At 41.0% G+C, this 12142-nt stretch overlaps 2 protein-coding genes across 5 annotated transcripts in view; both read left to right on the forward strand.

Annotated features, from left to right (window-relative positions):
* Positions 1–12142, forward strand: part of LOC121411018 (ubiquitin-like modifier-activating enzyme 1) — a 37150-nt gene that overhangs the window by 22040 nt on the left and 2968 nt on the right. For all 3 annotated transcript variants that reach the window (XM_041603478.1, XM_041603477.1, XM_041603476.1), the window contains exons 17-23: positions 1670–1816; positions 2117–2191; positions 8090–8225; positions 8606–8751; positions 9132–9224; positions 10180–10371; positions 11535–11728. In XM_041603478.1, coding sequence (XP_041459412.1) covers positions 1670–1816; positions 2117–2191; positions 8090–8225; positions 8606–8751; positions 9132–9224; positions 10180–10371; positions 11535–11728 — 983 coding nt within the window. The remainder of the gene's footprint in view (positions 1–1669; positions 1817–2116; positions 2192–8089; positions 8226–8605; positions 8752–9131; positions 9225–10179; positions 10372–11534; positions 11729–12142) is intronic.
* Positions 3623–7560, forward strand: LOC121411020. Of its 2 annotated transcripts, none has more exons than XM_041603481.1 (2): positions 3623–5829; positions 6798–7560. In XM_041603481.1, the coding sequence occupies exons 1-2, from the start codon at positions 4731–4733 to the stop codon at positions 6860–6862; spliced, it is 1164 nt and encodes a 387-aa protein (XP_041459415.1). In that variant the 5' UTR covers positions 3623–4730; the 3' UTR covers positions 6863–7560. The 2 variants fall into 2 exon arrangements, with proteins under 2 accessions (XP_041459415.1, XP_041459416.1); XM_041603482.1 differs by having other exon boundaries at positions 6816–7560.

The raw sequence follows: 12142 nt of genomic DNA on the forward strand, positions 1-12142 counted from the left end.
TTTTCCACCTATATATAACTTTCTATCCTCACACTGAAAGTCATCGTGACCTTTGAAAAAAACGATGTCAAATGGCTCAACTTGCCCCATATATGGGGTAAGTTTGAGCCACCTTCTGGGGTAAGTTGAGCCACAAAAACTATGTACAAATTGTATGGGGGAGAACCAGCATGTCAATTTTTTGTTTAAAGACTTTTCACTTGCTAATTCTCTATAAATACTAACATCCTGTAAAAGGAAAAGAGCAGTCATGTAAATTTGCTCCTTTCAGCCTGCATTTCAATCGATTTTTATGGTTTGTTTTTTAAGATACATTACCATAGGAATTACCATGGCTCAACTTGCCCCATGCTGTTTGGCTCAACTTACCCCAGTCCAAACTTAGTGCGATAATTTTGTATCCACACATTTATTATGCATCCATCATATAAAAGACTATGACAAGAATGAAGATCCATACCTGGACTAATAATGTTGTTATCATGTCTTTATTATATTTAAAGACGTGTGTGTTTATAAAGCACTTATCTATTTCACACTCTTTTTTACTTTTTTGGCTGAAATTCATATTTTTCCCTCTAAAAAACTACTTTTTGTTTCAAAGTTGGAAACAATGTGGTGGGGTTAGGGGTTATGCTATGGGTCATCAATACATGACACCACCACAATGTCTGACTCATTCATTATTGGCCTGGGGCTGGTGGCTCAACTTGCCCCTATGCTCAACTTACCCCGCCTTCCCCTATGCTAGTGGGCTGCGTTTTCAACTGTGAATCAATTTATGCTAATTAGATCTGAATCAAAGATCCAGTTGTCCAAAGTATGTTATATAAAAAAAATGCCTTTTTGCATTCCAATGTGTTTATTTTCCAAATTAATGAGATCTTTTTGTTACATGTAGGGACATTAACACTTGTTTATTGATATGTTCATTATTTTGAAAAGAAAATGTAAACTGTATGAGCTTGTCATTGAATATCACAAGTGTAAAAAATAATTTGTGAGTGAATAAAGAAGAATAGTTTTGTTAGTCAACAAAACTTTGATATTATCAAACAATTCGGCACTGCTATATTGATGCAGGCAAGACTGGCAAAGTTATGTTTAATAATGTGTGATAAATCTTTTTTTAGAATTTACTTCATGAATTTGTTTCTCATTTTCACTCTTAAAAAGACTGGGATATTTTGCCGCTGGAGGGGGGGGGGGTGGGTGATTCAGCCCCCACAAGTCTAATTAGGATTGAATTTTATTTATTTTATAGAATTTTTTTTAATTTATTATATATTTGGGAAAAGAACTACCAGCTCTCTCTTAAGTGAGTTATAGAGCGTTATGGCCCAGTGGATTAGTCTTCGGACTTTGAAACAGAGGGTCGTGGGTTCGAATCCCAGCCATGGCGTAACTTCCTTCGGCAAGAAATTTTTCCACATTGTGCTGCACTCGATCCAGGTGAGATGAATGGGTACCCGGTAGGATTTATTCCTTGAACGCCTATAGCTGGGGTAATAATATGATACCAAGTATCAAAGTGCAGTTGAGTATATGCACACTGCGCTATATAAATGGACATATGATTGAAATGCATTTCTCAATATGCTCATCTTAGTAATGTTTGTATATTGTATTGAAATTCATGTAATTCTGATTTTAATGTTTTTTCGTGTAGATGGAAATTTTAGAACTGTTAAAGCGAGCCCTGATAGATGATAGACCTAAGAGCCTAGAGGATTGTATATCATGGTCCAGGCATCATTTTGAGAGTCAGTACGTCAACCAGATAAAACAGCTTCTCTTTAACTTCCCTGCTGATCAGGTGAGTAGTAACACCCTATCCAGTTGTGTATGTTGTAGGGGCTTTATTGCATTTTAGGGGATGGACAGCCATGTTCCATTTTCCAGGATCTTCTCCAGGTGCCACATTCTTGGATCCTAATACAACACAATGTTTCATTTTGTTCAATTTTGATATCTATTTCCTCACAAAACTAGTATCATTAAACCACATTGTTCATAACCTTTGCTATTTAAATGTTACTAAATCCCTGTTAGTCAAAGTTCATTATCTTCATTATTTTATTTCTGCTAAATCGAATGATTGCCTTTGTTGTTTCAGACAACCAGTTCAGGAGCACCATTTTGGTCAGGCCCTAAGAGGTGTCCACATCCACTCAAGTTCAATGCTGATGATGTAAGCTTTTTATCATTTATGTTTTATGTACATTTGTTTTATAAGCATTGCAATTGATCTGACTATGGAAAATCACTAATAAATCATAAAGTTCTTAAATGCTCTTTTGCTTTGTGTACAAAGTGAATCACTTTGATTGGTCGAAACAATGATGTAGGCTCATATTTCAAATATGTATTTAGAGAACAACTGTAAAGAGCATGTAATCTACTTCAGATACGCCATACTTACCTATTCCCTTAAATGCCATTCGATCGCCACGCTCGAATACACCCGGCAAAAATTTCTCCTATAAAAGGAGAAAAAGTCTGCAACGCAGACTAGAGCCCCGCACGACAAGGAGGGAAACCCCGCCCTATACTATAAGTACCTTGCGTGCGTGGCTCACTTCCTCTTTCTTTTGCCGGCGCCCGAACCTAACGGTTGTGTGGCGCTTACGCTCAGTTAGAGTTTCTATACACGTACACCCAAACAGTAAAAGACTTTTCCCAAAAGTAGACAGAGGTCTCAGAACCCACGTCTCGGGACAAAAAGTAGACAGAGGTCTCAGAACCCACGTCTCATTACAAAAGTAGACAGAGGTCTCAGAACCCACGTCTCATAACAAAAAGTAGACAGAGGTCTCAGAACCCACGTCTCATTACAAAAGTAGACAGAGGTCTCAGAACCCACGTCTCATCACAGAAGTAGGCAGAGGTCTCGGTACCCACGCCTCATCCGATCCCACAGCCATAACCAGACGGAGGTACGTTTCAGGCCCCACGTCTATATTATCCACCATAATGAGCCAAACAACTGGATCGAAAGACTCTCCCCGTCAGGGCCCCAATCAAGCCAGTAATAACACTTCCCAGAACAATACGAAAGAGGATGGAGCTATGAAAGATGATGGAGGAAAGAAAACCCCCAATATAGCCAGGTCTAAACGAGGTACAGGGTTCAAAATCCCCCTCAAAGGAAAAGTCAAGACCCCCTCCCAGGCCAAACCCAAGGGGAAGACAGCTAAAACCCCTACTCCGGACGAATTAACCCTCGGGACGTCCGTCACCTTACTGGGAAAGATACCGAAGGTTAAGGGGGCCGAGTTTTCTATGGACGACTCGGATAAATTCGAGACGATTCCCGTCACCAAGAAAGCGAAGATGGGGGAATCGGGGAAGGACGTAAAAACGGGTTTTCATCCCCCTGACGACACGGACATTGCCTCGGCGGCATGGTTCATGAAGATGTTCCAGGCGGCGCAAAAATGTATGAACTTGTCGAATCAGCCGATTGCAGGCGACGCCAGCGCCCCTACCAGATCAGCGGCGCAGACCAAAACTCTGCCCGACAGCCCAGGCGCCCCGACGCCGGACGGGCCGCTGAGGCGTGACGGAGTACCGGCGAAGCGGCCACGGCCAGGACAACGGGACATTGAAAGCCGTACTCATCCTGCCTGAATTACCTTAATGACAGGGGAAGGGACTTACGTCCTACCAACAGAGTGGTTAAGAAGCACTTTCGCTTTGGGGAACGAGACTTTAAGCACGCTTTCAAGACTCCCACAGTCCCAGATGCAGCCTTTTGTGTTGGTGATGCTAAGGCTAAGAGATCGCGCTACTCTAATCAGAATCCACTCGGGTCACATAGATTTAAGCGTATGGAGAGTCAGTTGACCTCTATTGACCAGGCAGCCAGGGCATCTATGCGCCTAGCAACCTATCACACATATCTTTTGACAGCCTTTCGGGAATCTGAGAGACTAGGTATCTCCCCAGAGGATCGCAGAGACATATGGGAGTGTGTTATGAAGATTGCAGAATACCAGTTTGAACAGGCGTCGAGAACGGCCATACTTTGCACGAGAGCAAGACGTTCACAGGTCATTGACCTACTTCAGATTAAAAAAAATGCTACTCGACTACTCGAAAGACTGCCAGCCTGGGGGGATGACCTTTTCAGTGGTCGTTTTCAGGAAGTTTTAGAATCTTCCATCTCTGCCTCTTCCACGGCTGATAAGACAGTGTACAGGTTGTCTTCACATTCTTATGGCCAACGTTCCTCCTCACGTCAGCAGGCCTCTGGGCCGAGTAACCAGCAACCGCAGGGCCCCCCACAACGCGAGGTCAGGGATAGGAGCCCCCAGACCAATCAAAGGACCCCTACACCCTTTCGGGGTCGACGCAGATTGTCCCGCGGTTCTCAGTACCCCCCTAAACACTTGTGACTCCTTGGCCGGACCGTTTTCCCCAGACTTACACGCCCCCGTAGGAGGAAGGCTCATTTTCTTTGCAAAAAATTGGAGCCTCATAACAAGAGACAAATTAATTCTCAGGATAGTGTGGGAGGGATATCGGGTCGAGATCGACCCAGATTATCGGGATGCGTTCGCACAATTAACCAAACCTCTGCCCTCCCCCACTCTCTCGAAACGAGAGAGGCTCTTTTAAGGGAAATCAACGAACTGAAGAGAAAGCGTGCAATTTCCAAGGTGCCCTCCAGCCGAAAGATTGTTTTGTCAAATGTCTTCCTAATTCGGAAACGGTCCGGAAAATTCAGGATGATCCTGAATCTAAAGAAACTAAACAGGTTCATCGAAAACAAGTCATTCAAGATGGAATGCCTCTCCAAGATCCTGCCCCTGCTTCGCCCCCACGAGTGGGCGGCATCTATAGACTTATCGGACGCGTATCTTCACGTTCCAATAGCAAGGTCCTCTCAGCATCTCCTAGGTTTCGCAATAGGAGGGGACACTTACCAGTACCAGGCCCTCCCTTTCGGCCTTCGCTCTGCTCCTCGCATCTTTACAAGGCTCGTCAGGGTAATTGCTGCAGAGCTAAGAAGAAGAGGGGAAAAATTTTTTTTGCTATCTGGACGATTGGTTGATCCTCGCCCCCTCAGAACAAACCCTTCTCAGACACTTGAAGGTCACAATCGCGTTAACGACAAATTTAGGCCTTCTCATAAACTGGGAAAAATCAAGATTGACTCCAACTCAGACTCCGGATTTCCTTGGAGCATTTATAGACATCCCGAGTCAGGTGGCAGCCCCCCTTCCCCTCCGGGTTCAGAGAATGAGAGCAGTCGCGGAGCAACTCCTGTCCAGTCGTCTCTCGACTGCGAAGACTTGGCAGATTTTTCTGGGACTCTTAGCAAGCTTAGTGAATACAGTTCCCCCTTGCAGACTGAGGATGAATTTTCACATAAACAGTTTGGAGATGATTGCGGTGCAGTTAGCCCTCCAACACTTTGCATCCGAGATAGTGGAAAAGTGTGTCCTGATAAAGTCAGACAACCAGACGGTGGTAACATAGCACATAGCAGACTTCTTATCGAGGGGGCGCTATCTCCCCTCGGAATGGATGCTCCACGAGGCTGTGGCCAGGGAGAGATTCAATCATTTCGGCAACCCACAGATAGATCTATTTGCCTCAACACTACCAGGGACCCAGCACTACTACCCCGAGCCCAACAAACTGAGGCTCACACTGTTGCCCATTACAGGGCAGCAGCAATCAAGGCTGGACTTTCTGAACGGGCTGCCAATTTCTCAGCAGAACGTTTACGGTCTTCCACACGATCAACCTACGACTCCAGACTCAGTCACTATGTGAGATGGTGTCGGCAGGCTAAGACTAATCCATGCAGGGCATCTGTAGGTGAGATTGCTGAATTTTTTATATCTTTGTATGACAAGAATTTGGCATGTAATACTATTCGGGGTTACAGGTCTGCTATAGCTGTCCTACACGAAGGCTTTGACAATGGTGAATCTGTTTCCTCGTCTATTTTTCTGTCACGGTTATTAAAGTCCTTCTTTCTTAACAGACCCAGTAGAAGGCTTCTTGCTCCTGCTTGGAGCCTTCCCCAGGTGTTAGTCTCCCTCAGTCAGCCCCCTTTTGAGCCAATGCATAATGCATCTTTGCGGGATTTAACCATAAAAACTGTTTTCCTTCTGGCAGCGGCTTCTGGTCAGAGGCGTAGCTCTATCCATGCTCTTACCACAGCTCCTGGGCATATTCGTTGGGAGAAAAACAAGATTAGACTTATTCCTCATGGCCGTTTTCTTGCTAAGATCCAACGGGAGTCCTCTCTCTTGAAATTGTTCTACCATCCATAAGTTCCTTTTCTTCAGTTAGGGAGGATAGATTTTGGTGCCCGGTAAGAGCATTAAAGAGAAATTCCAGTAGTTGCAGTAAACACTGATTTCATGAGACAGTCTGTAAAACAAGGCTTAATTGTCAGTATATCACCGAGGATCTAGATCTGGTACAGTTACATAACTGAACTTTGTGAAATCTTGAAATCTACGCTGAAAAATGTTCACACCGAAGATCCCCAACACAGATAAGCGCACGTGGGACAATTTATAATTATTGCTTAGGGCGTCGGGCCCGACGCCCTACCCGATTCCTGTGCTTATTTGCTGATTTCTCAGCAATTTCACAATTTCTTCCAGAATTCTTTGGCACATGCGTTTTATTTATACAAACAGACACTTTGGTGGTCATTTCATTGGATTCTGTACGAACTCATTTTGATATCGTTACCAAAACTAGCATTTACCTTTAAAATGGTATCTTGATAAGACTAAACAATTTCGTGCTTCCGATCAACTTTTTGTTAGTTTCATTCCCCCTCACAGGGCTGTCTCGCCGGATACTATCTCTCGTTGGATTGTGGAGGCAGTGAAATCTGCTGGTGATCCAGTCATCATTCACCAGAAAGTTAGAGCCCATGACACAAGAGGATTGGCTGCTTCCTGGGCCTTATTCAAGGGCGTACCCATGGAGGATATAATGAAAGCGGCATATTGGTCCAACGCTAATACATTCACATCCTGCTACCTCTCGGATGTCCTCGGTGATGAATCCAAGTTTGCGAGGGCCACCCTGTCCGGTCCCCATCGCTAATCCAAGGTATGAGTTTAACTTTACAAGCTTGTCATTAGTATCTTGTATAATAGAATTGATCTGTAGGGCCTCTTGGCTTTGACCTTTGGCCTGACCACCTCCCATAGTTGTTTCCGTGGGAATCTGGCATTTAAGGGAATAGGTAAGTATGGCGTATCTGAAGTAGATTATGTTGTTCAGTAGTGAACACCATATCTACGAAGTAGCCATACTTACCTATGCTACCCTCCCACCTCCCCTCTTTCTGTATCTGAGGTTCGTTTGCCTAAGAAAGAGGAAGTGAGCCACGCACGCAAGGTACTTATAGTATAGGGCGGGGTTTCCCTCCTTGTCGTGCGGGGCTCTAGTCTGCGTTGCAGACTTTTTCTCCTTTTATAGGAGAAATTTTTGCCGGGTGTATTCGAGCGTGGCGATCGAATGGCATTTAAGGGAATAGGTAAGTATGGCTACTTCGTAGATATGGTGTTCACTACTGAACAACATATTCTAGATGGCCATGTTGCTTGCTCTCCAAAGTTGAGACATTGGTTCAGTAACAACTGTAAAATTAATCCCTTGTTAAATTCATTCTTAGTCCGGTATTTTTGGTAGCCTGAAGAGAAAAGGCCTTTTTGGGTCAACTTTGGTCTTTTTCTGAATTTTTAAAACAGTCACAAGATAAACTTCATATCTCATTGTGACGTTGATTTGTGTATAAAACTGTCTAAAGTGATTGGGGCAAGAAAGCTTGATTCTGAACTGGTATTTGCTGTCAGCTTTAGAACACAGATGTGAAAAGAGAAATTTGATTCTTCACAAGGGTTAGATGCATTTGTGCACTGCATGCAAATATACAGCCAGAACATTTCAGCTGGATGTGTAAATCATTTGGGGAGGGTACACTACAATTGTGAGGACAATTAAATATCAATCCTTAGCAGGGAACCTCCCCCATATATGTATATATATTTCCTTATCCTTGCTAAATAGTTTGTGATGAGTATTAACTTTATATCATTTGTAACAGGCAACACATCTTAGCTATATAGTATCTACCAGTAACTTACTCGCAGATGTCTATGGCCTCCAAGGTAGCCGGGATGAAAGTTTCTTCAGAAAAGTTTTGGAATCAATAGATGTACCAGTGTTCACTCCTAAAGCAGGTAAGATTATCTTCATGTTCATGTTCATTTTTTTTTTTTTGGGGGGGGGGCTACTTCTCACTTGAAATAGGGCAAATTATGACATCTATTTGCACATTTGGATAGTGCATTGCCCCCTTGCCTCCTTTGTTTAAATGACAGCTTGTTAAGCCTATTAGTTATAGCATTGGTATTACATCTGCCTCATATTCTTTCATGTTATTTCTACTTTATTCAGCCCAGTGTATATTCAGATTACGTGGTGTGTGCAGGTCATTGGTTTTACACAGTTCCGTGCTATGCATAGGTCTTTGATTTTACGCATCCCCTTATATAGTTTTATGGTGTTTGCAAGTCAATGATTTACACTGCCCCCTGTATATTCTTCATATCATTTGTAGGTGTGAAAATTGCAGTGACTGATGCAGAAGCCCAAGCAGCAGCCGAAGTCCATGCTGATGATGCCCGTCTCAAGGAGATTATAGAAAGTTTGCCAACCCCAGAGCAGCTCAAGCAGATCTCCATTAAACCACTTGACTTTGAAAAGGTCAGCACCACTGCCATTTCACTCATAAATGCCATCTTGGATGTATCCCTACATTGTGCTTTTTTAAAACAATTCCATTGATTAGGAAGAGAAGTAGAATTTTGAAGGGGAAAGTGACGCTAAACTTGAAACTTTTAAGGATGATTATTTTTTTTCTTAAAAATAGGATAAAAAGAAATAAAGAATAGGATTTTTTTTCCACAATTAAGGTTAGCAGCCTGTTCTGGTCCTGTCTTCCAAACATTGATTTCATTCCATTATGATGCAATTGAAAACAAAATAGATGGCTATCCAGTAAACATCAAGAACAAAAATCATTTAATTTTACCTTTTATGTCATCGAGGTTTGTTTATATATATCCATTTTTTGTTTGTTACAGGATGATGACACCAACTTCCATATGGACTTCATTGTAGCAGCATCAAATCTGAGAGCTGAGAACTATGGCATTACACCTGCTGATAAATATAAGGTGAAGCATACAAGCATGTTCTTATATCACATCATTTCAATTGATGATGTCTTTATTTTTAGCATGTACATTCCATGTGTAGATTCTATAGCCCTTTCTCATTCACAAAGGGCACCACAGAACTATTTATTTCATGAATGGCAGTATTTGGTCATAGATATCCAGAAAATGATAGAATCATTCATTTCAGGTCATATCCCTTGTTAATCTCTCAATCTGAATAAATCTACATGCCACAAATGCCATATCAATGATTCCTGCAAGCTTCCACAAAGTTGAAACATGTTTTAAGTGAATCAATCTGGACCTGAGATAAAGGAAGGCATTATTGTCAAATGTTCTCCAATATTACGGGTTGAAAAATAGATTAATATCTCTAATTTTTGTCCCATTCTTATTGGTACAACCATGATTACTGAGGCACCTTTGACCTTTATGACTACATTGTTCAAGTAATGTAGCCATGGCTAAAAGACGTGCAAGATTAAATCTTGGGGACTTTGCTGAGACTGCATCTCTCTCTGTAGCTTTCTCTTCATACACCCCAGGACATTCACATGAGATTGCTATAAAGACCAATTAACACTATTTTATTAACTGAATTTGCCATTACATAGCAATCTCTTGTCTAGATTTTTAGTCAGCTTTGCACAGATGTGTAAGGCTAAAATAATATTTGGAGCTTTCTAATTTTGCCCAGTTTAGAAAGGGAATCATTTAATTTGTGTAGCTTATGATCTCATTAATTGTTCAATTTTGTAATCGATTGAGTACCCTTTCGTTAAAAATAGTTGACCTTGTGCGTTTACTATGTAGAAAGTATGTGATGCTACTTCTTATCATGTACATTGTTAGGATGTTTTCTTCTCTCTTAGCACTTGCCTTGAAATCATTGAAATTTTCTTAATGTTACATTTGTTTTTTGATACAAACTCTTGTTTTTGTACATTGGCAGACCAAGAAGATTGCTGGTAAGATCATTCCTGCCATCGCCACTACCACCTCAGTGGTTGCTGGACTTGTGTGCCTAGAGCTCATCAAGCTCATCAATGGCAACAAGAAGATGGAGACTTACAAGAATGGCTTCATCAACCTGGCTTTGCCATTCTTTGGATTCTCAGAGCCAATTGCACCTAGCAAGATGAAGGTGAGGATGGGGGATACTTCAAACAAGGGCTTTCACAGGGAATGTGATAGCATACGTGTGTAACAGTTTTGTTCAACACCCAAGAGTAGACACAAGTTTTAAAGGGAAATTTTGTTATAGAAACAGCAGAAAAATAATAGAATATATTGCCAAATGTTTGAGAAAAATCCACCAAAGAATAAAAACTGATGAGAATTTTATTTGCTTTGTCACGTCATATGTGAGCTGTTTCCTACACATCGTATGGTAAAAAAATGATTGAAATGTCATATTCTTTGAAAATTGCCAATGGGTTATACTGTACCTTCAGTATAACAATAGACAAATCGTTCCACACCCGTTCCTAAAAAGTTAACAAAAATAAGTCCTCACGAACCATTAATTTTTTTTATTGATTTGGACAGCTGCTCGTTTATGACATCACAAATCCAAAACTTTACATTCTAATAACTTTCTTAATCTGTATTTTCCTCAGACCTTCACAAATATTTTTTATTACTTTTTCTGCTATATTCACAACAAACTGTTCTTCAGGGTGAACTTCCGATAGATAGATGTTGTGTATTGCTTTGTATATTTCCATGGTAAAGTTATCTCACTTTGCCTGGCCTGGTGGGTGTTTCATAAAGCTGTTCGTAAGATAAGAACGACTTTAAGAACGACTGGTGAACCTTTCTTTTGGTAAATGGTATACACCATAGGCGATGGTTTAGCGCGTAAGAAAGGATCACCAGTCGTTCTTAAAGTCGCTCTTACGAACAGCTTTATGAAACGCCCCCCTGGTAAGTCCCAAAGCAGACCAAGGATTATATATATGATAGGAAAGCATGATAATTAGCTTTATTACCAGTTTCTCCAGTGCTCTGCATGATATCTAGTGTTCAAATCCATCCTCTATAGAAATGTACATGGCTATTTTGCAATATGTTTACACTACACTTCACACCTGTCTCAACATCTATGAAAATTTTGCATTAATGAGATCGTTCATAGCTGAGATCTGGAGGGGGGGGGGGCTTTATCTGAAAACATCACCAACATCGTAGTCACAAAGAGGTTTGTTTGAATGTTTCTCGAAATATAAATTGGAAGTCTAACTGTGCTCACTTGTTAATTTTTTTCTAATCTTCAATTTTTTTTGGTCTTATTTCGTTGATGTCCAGTATTATGACACCGAGTTCTCACTGTGGGATCGCTTTGATGTGAATGTGACAAACAAAGAGATGACACTGAAGGACTTCCTAGATTACTTTCAGAATGATCTTAAGCTAGAAATCACCATGTTATCACAAGGAGTATGCATGCTTTACTCTTGCTTCATGAATAAAGCTAAAATCAACGAAAGATTGCCCTGTCGGTGAGTAAATTTTATTAAAGTTACCAGCTCTGTCAAAACTGACAGCGTCGTTGAGTTGTGTTGATTCCTTTGGTTTTAATTGACTTAGAAGTACTGTCCACAAAAAGAAAAAAGTTTTAATTTACAAAAATTTTGAACATGCATAACATGAAATTGGTTGTGAAATTCATTGTCACACAATCCCCATTTGCTCTGTAAACAAACTTAAAGGTCAAGTCCACCTCAGATAAATGTTAATTTGAATCAATAGAGAAAAGTAAGACAAGCACAATGCTGAAAATTTCATCAAAATCGGATGTAAAATAAGAAATTTATGACATTTCTGGCTCGTTCATATAACTATTTTGTTGAAAATAAGCGAAACTTTAAAATGCCATAACTTTCTTATTTTACATCCGATTTTGATGAAATTTT

This window comes from Lytechinus variegatus, chromosome 3 (assembly GCF_018143015.1).
Source record: "Lytechinus variegatus isolate NC3 chromosome 3, Lvar_3.0, whole genome shotgun sequence".
NCBI lineage: Eukaryota > Metazoa > Echinodermata > Echinoidea > Temnopleuroida > Toxopneustidae > Lytechinus > Lytechinus variegatus.

Excerpts from the sequence above, each read along its gene's own strand:
- LOC121411020 (XM_041603481.1), top strand. The coding sequence starts at position 4,731 with ATGATCCTGAATCTAAAGAAACTAAACAGGTTCATCGAAAACAAGTCA. Across the intron at positions 5,830-6,797 it reads TCCATGCAGGGCATCTGTAG|TTTCATTCCCCCTCACAGGG; the intron begins GTGAGATTGCTG and ends ACTTTTTGTTAG.